General features: G+C 39.3%; 1 protein-coding gene across 2 annotated transcripts; it reads left to right on the top strand.

Moving 5' to 3' along the window:
* The first annotated feature begins 236 nt into the window (after positions 1-236).
* LOC146687231 (acyl-coenzyme A thioesterase 5-like) lies at positions 237-6,075 on the top strand. 2 transcript variants are annotated; one of them, XM_085438087.1, is made up of 4 exons: positions 237-510; positions 4,122-4,621; positions 4,739-4,941; positions 5,020-6,075. In XM_085438087.1, exons 2-4 carry the CDS (start codon positions 4,165-4,167, stop codon positions 5,626-5,628), a joined length of 1,269 nt encoding a protein of 422 aa, XP_085294213.1. In that variant the 5' UTR covers positions 237-510; positions 4,122-4,164; the 3' UTR covers positions 5,629-6,075. The 2 variants fall into 2 exon arrangements, with proteins under 2 accessions (XP_085294213.1, XP_085294214.1); XM_085438088.1 differs by lacking the exon at positions 237-510 and adding an exon at positions 3,585-3,602.
* The last annotated feature ends 7,653 nt before the right edge of the window (positions 6,076-13,728 follow it).

Genomic DNA, 13,728 nt, shown 5'->3' with positions numbered 1-13,728 from the left:
GTTTTATAAAAAAAAATATATATATATATATAAAAATATTATAACTGACCATAAAACTCAACAAAGCTAGTCACCTCAAAGTAACTTTGGCAAGAAGACGAATTAAACAGGAAGCCGGGAACAAAACCTGACATACTGGTAACTACCTCCAACAAATCCAACATGTTCTATTGAATATGTTACTAAGTAGTAAGGTGGTCATCTCTTAATACCAGAAAAGCTGCAATTTTCAAATCACTATGTGCTTTGATGATTACATAAATGTGGAAATGAGGAACAGTTTCAGACAGATGCAGCATGAGGGGAGGAGTCAAACAAAAACTTAAGGTGTGTTGAAGAAAACCTGCCAGCCATTTAGGTAGCCCTCTATGTATAACACAAAACGTGGAATTTCCCTCATCTCACGATTAACAAATTCCGCATCTTTTCTTAACGTGGTTTCTGGAAAAAGCCCTGGACTCTCCAACAACTTTTTGTTTATTTTCCGGCAAGCTTCTGTTAATGCTTCTTGTAAGTACTTCTAAAATTTTCTTCTATTTCTGGTTCTGCCCTTAAATCCTGATGTTGGATACTGTGTTATAATCTTATTGTAGTCATATTGTAGTCTCATTGTAGTCAATGTGCGATTTCCCAGGCTTTTCAGCATTTATTAAACAAAAGGTTGTTATTACGGCGACCGTGGCTCAGGGGGTTGGGAAGCGTATCTGTGGTGTTGGCCAGAGGGGCCAACACCAGTAGGCGGCCTCGCTTCTGTCAGTCTGCCCCAGGGCAGCTGTGGCTGGCTACAACCGTAGCTTGCCTCCACCAGTGAGAATGCGAGAGTGAATGAATAGTGGCATTGGGTGCCTTGAAAAGCGCTACATAAATCCAATCCATCATTATTATTATTATCTTCAAGCAGTTTCCTTTTTTCTACATAAAAAAACACATACTGAAATTTCTAAGGTACTGTAGACAATGAAAAACATTGAATTTTTTGTTTAACTGTTCAGTTTTAATTTAGTTGTTTTTCTATTACTTAATTACTTTGATGTAGTATGATTGCAGATAAAGCTTTAAAACTTAAGAAAATACAATTAAAAGTCTGAATTTTGTGCACGCATTCACATTTTCCAAAGCCATGCAGTGGAGAGGAAGAGAGAGAGGGGAAGGGGGGTTGGGGGGCTATAATCGGTACCGAGCAGCTCTGCGTTTGTTTGCAGTTCAGGCTCTTATTGTGAAGGGATTAGTGATAACTTCCTGTTCACAAATATCCCTTTTTCACATCTGGGATCAAGTTTCTTGTGATCATGTATGTATGCATAACAGTCTGACCCAAATATCCACAGTTTTGAGAGATCTGGTCTTTTCCCTGTTAACATCTGATACGGTGTACTTTTAGTCCTGTTACTGTAGCATCTGTTGCGGGTGTGTGCTGCATTTTGGATGGCGTAAGGCCATAATTCTTTTGGCAGCTCTTTTTCTAGTAAAAGACACCTCCCCATTTCAAAGAGAGTTCTCCATTGCCTCTCAGCTGTGCCATTCTGATGGGGAGAATATGGCGCAGATGTCTCATGCTTTATACCCTTTTCCCTTAAAAGAGACTGGAAGGAACTGCTTGTGAACTCGGTGCCATTATCCGATCTAATGCACTTAACACTGCCGTATGGTGCACAGTCAGCTAGAAACTTTGCTGTGGCCTCTGTGGTGTCACTTTTCTGTTTTAGAAAGTAAACTGACACTGCCCCTGAAAAATCATCTGTAAATAATATAGCATATTTATGACCACTTTGGCCACTAGGTTCAATGGGGCCCGCTAGATCAGTGTGCACCAACTGTAATGGGTCACTCGCTTTTGGGTCGCTTTGTCTGTTTCTGTTGTTAGTGAATTTCCCTTCTGTACACACATTACAATCTAACATGCCACTGCCTGTGATTTTCATGCCATCTACAACATCGGGTAGCTTTAACACATCACTAACATTACAATGTCCTAAAATTTCGTGCCATGTTTTCACATCACAAGCCAGATTAACAGTATCACAGGACATCATGTCATTGTATGATGTTTCATTGTTTACCGTTTTCAAATAGTAGAGTCTGTTGTATTCTTCGATGGAGAAGACTGTCCCATCTTTGTTCACCAGTTCATTCTGTCCCTTCTTGAAGATCACCTGTGCTCCATAGTTTGTAGCTGCCTTCACTGAAAATATGCTCTGAGGGTAGGATGGGATGAACAGGGCGTCTCTCAGTGTGATGGTGGTACAGTGTCCTTGTATGTCCCGTAGAGAGACGTTGGCATCTCCCCTCTTGAGTGCGACGTTGTTTGTCCTGGATCCATCAGCGAGCTCCATGTAGTGTTTCTCAGGATCAAAAGTCTCATCAAACTTTATGAACTTGTTCTTCTCTGTAATGATGTGTGAAGTAGCACCACAGTCCACCATTAGTCCTTCTCTTATTATGTCAGTAGGCAGAAGTCTTTGACTAACTTTAAATACAAAAGTCTGCTCTTCTTTCTTGTCCTCTTGTTTTACTACAGTTAGTTTCGCATCATCTCTGTATTTGGTTTTTCTTCTACATGTCTCATCACTGTGTGTCGAGCTTCTATGGTAGCTACACCACTTAGGTGTTCCCTTTTGGCGACAATCTTTTACAAAATGTCCTCGGTTTCCACATCCATGGCAGGTGATTGATGTTAAATCAACCTTCATCACATTATCCGCTTTTACTTTGTTGTCGAATTTCTCGGTTTCCTCATAACTTCGTAGGTTGCTTTTGAACTGTGTGAATGTTAAATCTTCACTGCTTTGAGTTGTGTGAATAGCAAATGGCTTGTAAGCTTCAGGAAGCCCCTTTAGAATCATAGCAATAATAAGTCCATCACTGATGACTTCTTTTGCATTTCTTAGGGAGGTCACTGCTTTTTCAGCCCGGATAATATAATCTGTCACTGTCTCATCTGGTTTCTTCTGTAAAGACGTCAGCTCTGTGTACAGTGCGATGATTCTGGGCTTGCCTTTACTATCGTAGTGGTCACGTAGTATTTTTAAAGCTTTTCTTCCATCGTCAGTCGCATCTCTCATTACCAGTGAAAGGCTTTTATCATCAAGAAACTGTATCAGTTCAGCGTAGCATTCAGCGTTCTTCTCTGCATCTGGGTTAGTGGCTGATAATATAGTGTCCTTTAGACCAATGATCCGCATGTGGCCGAGAAACTTTGCCTCCCAAAGTTCGTAACTGTTTTCGTCTCCGTTGAACACTAACCTCTGCCATCTTCCTCCTGTTGTGTCACGCCTGGGCCCATAACCTGTTGAGCTCGAAGAGTTTTCTTCTTCTTCGGCCATGTTCTCTTAATAATGCACACACTTGGTGGTTGATTACTTTTCCCGTTTCTTTTATTGTTAACAACACAGGAGGGGAAAACCATACATTACTTCAGCAGTTCGCGCTTCGGAACAACAGGAACAGGAAGTGAAGTAGTCTATAATCACCAAAATAAAATCCTTTTCAAAATAAAATGACAATCAGAAAACTTCTTTCACAACATAAAATAAATTAATATATTTACTCATGAGAACACAAATCTAACAGTATGCCTCCACATTTGGAGGGTTAAGCGTCAGGTAAAGCTTTTGTTTTCAGGCTTAAGTCGTATGTTTAATGCTTAAATGTACTAGTTAGTGAAGCCAAAGTCTACGAAGCTTTTCTTGTACTCTGTCTTCCCTTGATCCTCGACAAAAGTCTAGGTGGTGAGGCTTCAGGCTTTTACAGAAATGTAAAAATATTTCCTGCTCTTTTACCCTTGGTGGGGGGAAGAAAAGATTTTTAGCTAGCGCTAATGCTTCTGTAGTTCTGTTACTGCAGGTCTGAGAGGGTTAGGGAAGTAGGAAGGAAGGCATCAAAATAAAAGCGCACAGGACCCTTGAAACTTGACAGTTCTGTTGAGCCAAACAAAGCTGGAAGACGTATATCACATCGTCGTTTACATCCACTTTGGATGCTAGAGTTGGAGTGAAATACAATAGGACTCTTTAACTTTACCACAAGGCCAGTGTGTACTCTAAAAGGCTAAAGTTCACAGCACCTCTTAGAGTAATAAAAATAACGTGTGCAGTAGCACTATTTTGTTTATTTTTCTATAGGGCAAAGTCTAAACGTGTAACTTAAAGGAAAGTTGCTGAAGACATGGCTTCCCAAATCAGGCTGAGGCTGCTCCCGAGTGCCAGGTGTCTGTTTGATGAGCCTATTCAGGTGAAGGTGGCCGGGCTGAGGTCGAGGCAGGTGGTCTCCCTGAGAGCCAGCTCAACCGACGACAAGGGAACTGTGTTCAGCTCTGCGGCCACCTACAGAGCCAATGGCAACGGGGAGATTGACTTGAAGAGAGACCCCTCACTCAGTGGGAGCTACGTTGGGGTTGAACCGATGGGTCTGCTTTGGTCAATGACACCGGACTCTTTGCATAAAAGACTTCAGAAGACAAATGCCCTTAATCCATCCATGGTAAAGTTCTCAGTGCACGAGGAGGCAGGTGAGGGCCGGATTCTGGCAGAGGCGACTAATGAGAGGATTCTAATGGGAGATGGGGTCATTCGGGTCCCCATCAAAGAGGGGAACATTCGAGGAGTCCTGTTTACTCCTCCAGGTTTGTCAGCATCATTTAGGAAAAAAAGTACATACTTGAAAATGTCCTAGTTACAGTTACTCATAATTTTAGCTCCATACAAAAATATGCTTGCTTTGCATGTATGTTTCATTCCAGGCAGGGGTCCCTTCCCAGCTGTGTTAGATTTGTACACTTTTGGTGGAGGTCTGTCAGAGAAAAGAGCCTCTCTGTTGGCCAGCAGAGGATTTTTGGTTCTGACTGTTGCCCTGTATGGCCACGATGACCTGCCTAAAAACATTAAGGAGATCCACCTGGATTATTTGGAAGAAGCTGTCGAGTTTCTAAAAAAACTAACTAAGGTGAGTTAATTTATTCTGGAAGACTCATAGTTGTTGAAGACAACTTTGATGGCTGTTCATTGACATGTTTTTCCACAGGGTTCCAGTAAAAAAGTTGGTGTAATATCCCTTTCCAAAAGTGGAGATCTTGCCTTATCAGTTGCTTCTTACCTACCAGATGTTGAGGCCACAGTGTGGATCAATGGCTGCTCTGCCAATGTAGTTTTCCCTCTCTACTATAAGAAAAGACAAATACATTCTGCATTAATGTTTGATTTAAAGAAAGTGATTCCCACTGAGTCAGGGGCCTTCAACACCAAATACGCTTTAAACAATCCTCTGGCGGAGGAGAACAAGGGCAGCCTGATTCCCATTGAACGAGCCAAAGGACATTTCCTCTTTGTGGCCTCTGAGGATGACCTTCAATGGGACAGCAAGGCTTACGTGGATGAGATGGTGGAGAGACTGAAGCGTCACGGGAAGGAGAAGTTTGAGAGTGTGTCATACCCTGGAGCTGGACACTACTTAGAGCCACCTTATGGACCCTACTGCCCTTCCAGCTTCCATGGGGTTTTAGGCAAGCCAGCCTTGTGGGGAGGTGAGCCCAAGTCCCACGCAGCAGCTGAGGTCCACATGTGGAAGAAGATCCAAGATTTCCTCAGAAATCATCTGAGCTCTGATGCTGCACAGAATAGGGCCAAGTTCTAGTTTCAAACTAGACAATGAATAACAAAAATTAAAGTCACGACTGCCATAAAACTGTGATAATCATGTCTGACCTGTTAAATGTGTTGATTAATGATTCACTATTTTAAACATTTAAAGTCTGTAATTTATCACAACAGGTAGAACGGGATCCTCCTTACCCTCAAGGTATAGCTATAATTTTGTGTTAATACTCCATAGTGTCATGTAAATGCTTGTAAGTTTTCTGTTTTCATCATTAAAGTTGGTAAAATTTGAAAAAGGTTTATTTGTATAAAACTTAAAAAGCGTATCCTGAATTCTTGACACGATGTAGATTCAGTCCTTCTGTCACACTGAGGTACTTTGATGTTGCGAGACGATCCAGTTGTCACAGGGTGATGTTGCTGCAGACTTTGTCTCATGTCTATTAAAATATCTATTAAAATTAAAGTTACTTTTGCTGCTGGACACTCTAAAGTCAACTTATTAATTCATCAAAACCAAAAAGACAAGACGTATTGACTGCCGTTTAACTCTAGAATAAATGTTCTTAAGTGTTGATTTCTGATGTATTATTTAATGTAATGAAAGATTGTGATTTATCATAAACTGGCATCTGTGGCTCACAAATTACCTTGAGGCATACTGACACATCCCATCTTCACACAGCAAACTAGACAGACTGGTGCCTATAACAAGCTAATGTTAACTGAATTTTGTTTTTCCTTAAAATTGTTGTTGCAACTGTTACAATAGACGTGTATTCAAAGGCAACAAATTTGGTCTTGTGTTTGTTGTTCATGGTTTCTCAATGAACTCCCAAACCAGTGGAACACGCCTGTGTCTCTCTTAGTCCTTGTTCTACCAGACGACCCTCCAGAAAAGGAAGTTCTGCTAATAGGGGATTGTGAACTTGGTGTTTCCTCTTTAATATTACGCAGTCTTTGCCTCCCATTATAAGATAGTTTGGGATGAACTATTGTGAAATGGTACTATATGAATGAAACAAGTGAGCCTGTCAGTCTTCACTACTGCCACAAGATGGCAGTATAAGCCTCTAAATAAACAGTCGTGCTCTGGCTAGTGCTCCCACACAGAAAGAAACAGAATCACATCTACAACGAATTTAGAGCATCATCTATCCCAACCTGCATGGTGCTGGACTGTGGGAGGAAGACCGAGTGTTGGAGATTACTGTTAAGTGAACAGAGTTTTGGGCAACATTACACTAAAGTCTTGAAAAAATATAATAACTCACCATAAAACTCAACCAAACTAATCACCTCAAAGCAACTTTGGCAGAGCGGAAGAGGAATTTAAACAAGAAATGGGAAGCGGGGAACAAAACCTGACGTACTAGTACCTACCTCAACCTCATTTTTCACCTCTGAGATGGGAGATAACATGCTTGCTACAGTGCAGGGAGTTCATGAAGACTGCAGAACCTTCATCTGCCTGTTTGATTTATTAAGCAGCATTGTTGAAAAGCTCCTTCTCTATCTCTCCTGTTCTTTGTGTTTCTGTATCTGACTGCTCCCTTTCTGTCATTTCAGCTCAGTGGAGCTCACGTCAGCTTCTGGCCTTTGAAAGGCATTATACCTGCACTAAGGGATGTATGTTCTGTGGGAACTTGAGATTGACTTTATGCTTCTGTGTTTATGAGTAAATGATGATTAATTCATTTGTGTATAGCCATTCAAATTTAAACTGCATGCAGATACCAGCAGATACCAGAACTGTAACTGAGATGTTAAAAGTATTTCACAAGTACAAGGTATAAAACATACAGGCTTTAGAGACAAGCAGAATAGGTGATCAGAGAAGTTAAGGCTGGGTTCTGAACACTATCCAATGTCCACTTGACATTAACTTTCTGTTGTTAATGGTGAGCTGTTTGTTGTGGCCCATTGTGGAGCCAAAACAGACAGGAGGCAGGTCATGATGCTCCAAAAGACTTTATCAGGGGTGAAGTTTTCAGGACTCCGTGAAACCTCACTGAATACTAGAGTTAACTCAAAACAACCCATAAAAACTGCTGGGGTTGAATTCTTTGCTGAATAATTGTATTGTTTTGGTGCTATTTAAAGAAGATTTAATCAAACTAAATGGAACTAAATAACATAAGATTTGAAGAGGTTAATCCTACTCTAGTCCAACATTTGTACTTTTGTTTATGTCACATTAAAAAACATTGAATTTGGAAAACATTTCCATTTCTGCAAAATCAGTTACACCTAAAAAATCTCACTGAATTAATTGAAGGTGATTTAAAGGATCTGGAGCAAGCTGGGGTATTTTACCTGGATATTAATACCCCTGGTTTTTGGCCTCTAACAATAACTTTTTGGGATTTTCCCTGTTTTTTTCCCTCTCACTCACTCTCTCTCAGTCCTTCTGTCCCTTTCATTCTTCTGTGACGCTTCCTTGTGGGTCCACCTGTGGATGGAGTTTCCTTTTCCTGTAGTTTCTCTCTCATCATCTAATCGCTTGTGGTATTTAATGAAGGACTGGAGCTGCTGCTCTCCCTTGGATTGTTGTTAACATCATGTTGGTAATTTGTGACGCTGAGAATTCAGTGAATAGTTTAAAAGATCGGCTTATAAAGTTCAAAGTTTCATTGACACAAACAAGCTTTCGGTCAGATTAGCAGCTGATTTCTTTCTTCAAGAAGTCCCCCGTACAGTAACAATTACAAATAATACTGTCTGTTTCAGGTGTTCACCTTTTTCTTCCAACTGATTAAAAAACAGTAAGAACGAGAATGGTTTTGGGCCAAGCTGCTGATCTGGTGAACCTTACAAGCCTGCCATGTCTGCACTGTGTATTATTAGGCCATGTTCATGTAGTCTGCACCGTGTAATTATCTCAGCAGGCTGCTGACAAGAGGAGCCAAGATCTCTGTCCCATGTGGTGCAGATGTATTTATTTTTAAGACTGTGTTGTATCTTTAGGACTTTAGTAACAAAGGACAGAGACAAAGACTGTTTTAAAGTCAGTTGAAGAAAACTTGAAAGCCAAAATTCTTCTTAGACTATTCTTACACTTTGCTCAATAATGCATCACATGATATCGGCTCCCCTTTCTTCACTATTTCATGCTGCTAGCTGCAAGCTTCTTTTTATTTATTTAGTCCATCTGGAAGCCATAATGAGATATTATCCAGTGTTTGAACCGTTTCAAAGTGTTGATTGCACTTTAAAAGCACATTTACTGGGTTTACAATAATGAAATCACTCAAATTTTTTGAGAAAGAGCTACAAATTTGAACCTAGAGGAAATGTGTGAAATAATTTGAAAGGTCCACTCTGTTTCTAAACATAATGGTAAATGGTCTGTATTTGTATAGTGCTTTACTTAGTCCCTATGGACCCCAAAGCACTTTACACTACATTCAGTCATTCACCCATTCACACACACATTCACACACTGGTGATGGCAAGCTACATTGTAGCCACAGCTGCCCTGGGGCGCACTGACAGAGGCGAGGCTGCCGGACACAGGCGCCACCGGGCCCTCTGACCACCACCAGTAGGCAACGGGTGAAGTGTCTTCCCAAGGACACAACGACCAAGACTGTCGGAGCCGGGGCTCAAACCGGCAACCTTCCGATTACAAGACGAACTCTTGAGCCACGATCGCACCCTACATTATGTTATTAATAAATCTTATTGATTGTAGCTGTAAGAGGTCAGTAAATAATTTTTATATATATATATATCTGTAGCACATGTCTCATACTATAATTTTTTTATGAAACTGGCAAAACAATCAAAAACCACAATCTGAGAGCTGCCTTGCTCTTGGAGCTTTCACGGGAAACTAAATCCTAGCAATAGTGATTGCGATTTGATTAACTGCAATGACTGGTGTAGAAAATTCCTTAGTTCTTGTACACTTTTTGTGTAGTTCTTGATTTTATCAACACACAAAGGAAAAAGTTGGTCTCCAAAGTCAAACAACTTTTGATTTACGCAAGAGCGCTTTTCTTTAGTCTTTGTCTCATTCCTTGCACAGTGCATCCAAAACAAGCAGAGCCACCATATCATCTCCTTTTAATTCATCTAAAAAGGACACGAGGAAACAGTGATTGTAGAAACATTTATTCAAATCCCTCTGCGGCCCTTGTGTTTGGCAGTGGTCCTCGGGCTCTTGCCAACATGCAGACAGCGAACGTGTTGGCCTGCTTTTGAAAACAGATGATCAAAGATTTCCACGTTTCTGGTAAAAGTATAACAATTACATGTTTATCCCACACATTTTGTGCTTTACATTGTTCCCAGTGAGGCCTGAATAGGCATAGACATCATGTCAGATTCTGTGTTGCAACACTACTGCATGGAAATCTGTATTTTCATAGTTTTTAGGAAAAAAAAATACATTTAATGTTTGGTATATGATACCGTACCGTGTATATTTATGTAGATTTTAAAAAAAAAAGCCCCCTGGCTTAACAGTGCAGTGGTTACACTGCATCAAGAGGGAGCAATAGGTTAACATCATGGGTGTTACTATTTCTGTTTTGAGAGTAATGCCTCCTGCAGGATTTGAAAAACTCTGTAAAACAATAGATAACTAATGAAAAGCTGAGATGTTCTATTAGGAATTTTCTGAGAGGCTTAAATGGGCTTTTTATTGTTAGTGTGTTCAAAACCATTATGAAATCCACTTGACTTTTTTTTGGTTGCTCAAACAAAAGTAAATGAAGTCATCAAACAAAGGAAAAGAACAAACTAACACTACTCAATCAAAACTTAAAACAATACACATTTAGTGTTGCACTTGCACAAGCTTGAGCAACATCCTAAAGCTTTTTTCTTTCATTTTTGTGCCATAATTGTGGTTTAAGATGGAGTACAATAAAAAAAAGCCATCTAAAAGGAGCTTTTAACATCATCTGTACACATGTAGAATTTAAAGACTTGCATATTTGCTTGTGCATATACTGTGCAGCAGTGGTGCTGCACATCATCATTGCAGAGATCAGTCATGATGTGACCCAAATATCTAACTTTAGGCACCACATTTAAAACCTAAAGCTTCCTGAGTGTCAAGCAGAGTGGACCAGTGATTTGTACTGAATATCAAAGCAACAAGGTTCTGAGTCTCAACCCAGTTTGTGTGTGCATGTTCTTTGCCTTTCTGGCTTCTTTGGACAGCCCAAAAACATGCATGCAATTAGGTTAATTAGTCATGCTAAATTGACTGTAGGTGTGAATGTGAGTGTGAATGGATGTGTTGCCCTGTGAGAGATTGGCAACCTGTCCATGGTGGAACCCAGCTTTCCCTATGACAGGTGGCATAGGCTCCCCCCGCCCCCTGTGACCCGGAATTAGGTAAGTGGAAGTAAATGAATGGATAGATTTCCCAAACAGAATGGATGAAAGATTTGTTTCCAATCCTTTGTAGTTAAGCAATCAATACTAAACTCTTTTTAGCATTGATGTAATAAATAATAAACTTGAATTAAAACATGTTATTTCACTCTATCACTCATACTTAAAAATAACAATGAAAAACAAACAAACAGAAAAACAGCCTGGTGTAAGCAGTGCGTTAGCAAGAGGATGTAGTTATCACCCAATGCTTCCAAGCTTGGTAAGCAAACTATATCAATACAATATATTGGTGTAACAAACTAAATACTTGAACATCACACACTAGAATTGGAGCACAAAGTTCTTGGACTAGCTGATGATTTGCATTTTTAAATAATACAAAACTTACCCAGTTACGTGGCTGAGAGGTCAATTTCGGTGAGGCCCACTAAAACAGTACTGACCTAGTTTCCACGCACCTGTCACTAAATGTGGCTACATCCACTTGCACACAATTTAAATGGGTAAGTTATATAAAATTCCACCCTGCATGAAGCTGTTACAAGTAGAAAATTAGCCATAGATACAAAAAACGGCTTTGGTCCAAGCTGTAAACAAGTGTATTCCTACTGCTGAGAGTTACTCACTTCTTTGGATATAGCCTCAGGTGCCCGTTAAAAGAATGGCAGTTTTTGGCATACTTTTCAGCCTCAGAGCACAAAAATCAGTTTATGTAAAGTTTACATCTACATCAGTATGAATTCAGCTTAAAGCCTTTTCATTTAGCTTGATATAGTGATTGAACTATAACTAGATTCTAGACCCTCACTTTCACCTTGTCAGTACATTTTTGCTGTTGTTATGATTATTTACATACTCCCACCGTCCATCTGTCACATCACAAGTAAAATAAATTAATGGGACATAAAGGCTTTTAGATGATTGTAAGTAACAGATCAGCAGAGTGAAGCTTTATTTCACATTCAGATGTTAGTGCAGAAATGATCATGGATTACAAATTAGTAAAAGTGTTCAAATGTCTGGAGGTTTAGGTTGACCTTTTATGCAGTTTTGTGCTTTTCTTCCATGTCTTATTGCCATAAACTGTAACATTTGGTGGAATGATGTGATAACTTTATCTGCATAAATTCTGTGCAAGAAAAATTGCAAACTACATTCAAATAAAACTGTTTGTGTGGACAAGATAACAAAAATCTGGTGACAGTTAAGAGAGAAAAGCTCAAGGGGAGAGAGAATACAGGGTTTATGTCATATAATGAAGCTGAATAATCAGCTGTTTTGAATTTGTGTTGTTAAATAAATTTGGAAAGGGATAAAAATCCTCAGGGGCAGTAAGATACCAGAATCCTTGCTTTTCACTTATTTTGGCAGCTTTTGTGTTGCGAGTCAGTCACGAGCGTCTCACCTGTACAGTGAGGAGCTTCTCTGGAGTACATCTCCTATAAAAAATTAAACAGGACTTTTCTGAATAAGCAGACAGTGACTTAAGATGAATTTTTAAATGGATTACGAAGTGCGCCCCAGGGTGGCTGTGGCTACGATGTAGTTTGCCATTACCGGTGTGTGAATGTGAATGGGTGGATGACTGGTTGTGTAAAGCGCTTTGGGGTCCTTAGGGACTAGTAAAGCGCTATACAAATACAGGCCATTTACTATTTTAATGGAAACATACATTTCCAGAAAAATGTTGATATATTTTTTTTCTTTGCTAATTTGAAAAATCTCTTGAGTCCTTGAATCTATATACAGCTGTCATGGTCTCGGTGTCTTAAGAGCTCATTTTGTCAAATGATTTATGTTCTCGCTGTGACCCTGGATTACATAAGCAGAAGAAGATGGATGGATTCATGTTGTGTCACATTTCCTGTTTTATTTTGGTAATGGATATGTAATGTGTTTTGTGTTGAGCTAACTTCCCCCGTCTCATTATACTGTATCTATATTGTCTTCATGTTGTCTCAGTCTCCCCTTGTTTATTGTTGTGTTGTCCCTCTGTGACATATGCATGGTTTGCATATGCAGGACTCTAAAGATATCCCCATGCCTAGATTAGAAGCTGGTGTTTTACACAGACAGTATGATTAATAATGAACAGAAAACAAAACAAATATCAAAAGTACACATACATAAGAAAAGAAGAAATTAATCCCATGAATTCAAATGTGCTTCAGAATAAAAGAATGAAACAACAGTTGAACTCGTTTTTAACCCTGTAAAGCCTGAACCATGAAATAACTACAAAATGGTTCATCTTTTTGACACAGGTATTTTTTTAACTTTAGACCCATAAAAAAAATTAAATATCAATGTGCATGTATGAGTCTTAATTTAATTTATTTTTTTATTTTTTTTACTTCAGCTGGCATTTTTGTGCAATTTATTGCTTGAAATTTTATTGTGCAATTTCTTCAGATTTCTCAGGGGGAAAATTCACACTAATAATGTGGAAGTCTCAAAAAAGTCATAAAAACTAATGTATTAAATATGATACACTTGGCATTTCAGCATTATGGGAAATATTCATATAAGATACGCTTTAGATCTCTGGAGTAATTTCAGCGATTACTCCAGAGCCAAGAGCCATTAGTGTCATTTCTTTAATCCATACAATTAACCAAAATTCCATAAACTTTAGGGATTTCAGTGTGTCATTAACTTTCAGTCCCCAACAACAACTTCCGTTTTCTCTTAAAAAAAGAAAACCTAGCGGGGCCCACCCAATCTGAAATCCTCCCTCTAATTAAAATACAAAAGAAATGTATATGTTTCCTTGAAAACAAAACAA

This window comes from Copadichromis virginalis, linkage group LG18 (genome assembly GCF_057382275.1).
Source record: "Copadichromis virginalis isolate Kocher_CV1m ecotype Utaka linkage group LG18, C_Virginalis_male_GT1.1, whole genome shotgun sequence".
NCBI lineage: Eukaryota > Metazoa > Chordata > Actinopteri > Cichliformes > Cichlidae > Copadichromis > Copadichromis virginalis.
The sequence above is the reverse complement of the archived record's forward strand: the minus strand, read 5'-3'. Positions and strand labels throughout refer to the sequence as shown.

What these genes read in the sequence shown, in the direction of transcription:
- LOC146687231 (XM_085438087.1), top strand. Translation starts at nt 4,165, where the DNA reads ATGGCTTCCCAAATCAGGCTGAGGCTGCTCCCGAGTGCCAGGTGTCTG. An exon ending in AGTCCTGTTTACTCCTCCAG is followed by an intron (nt 4,622 to 4,738) that starts GTTTGTCAGCAT and finishes GTTTCATTCCAG; the next exon opens with GCAGGGGTCCCTTCCCAGCT. An exon ending in TTCTAAAAAAACTAACTAAG is followed by an intron (nt 4,942 to 5,019) that starts GTGAGTTAATTT and finishes GTTTTTCCACAG; the next exon opens with GGTTCCAGTAAAAAAGTTGG.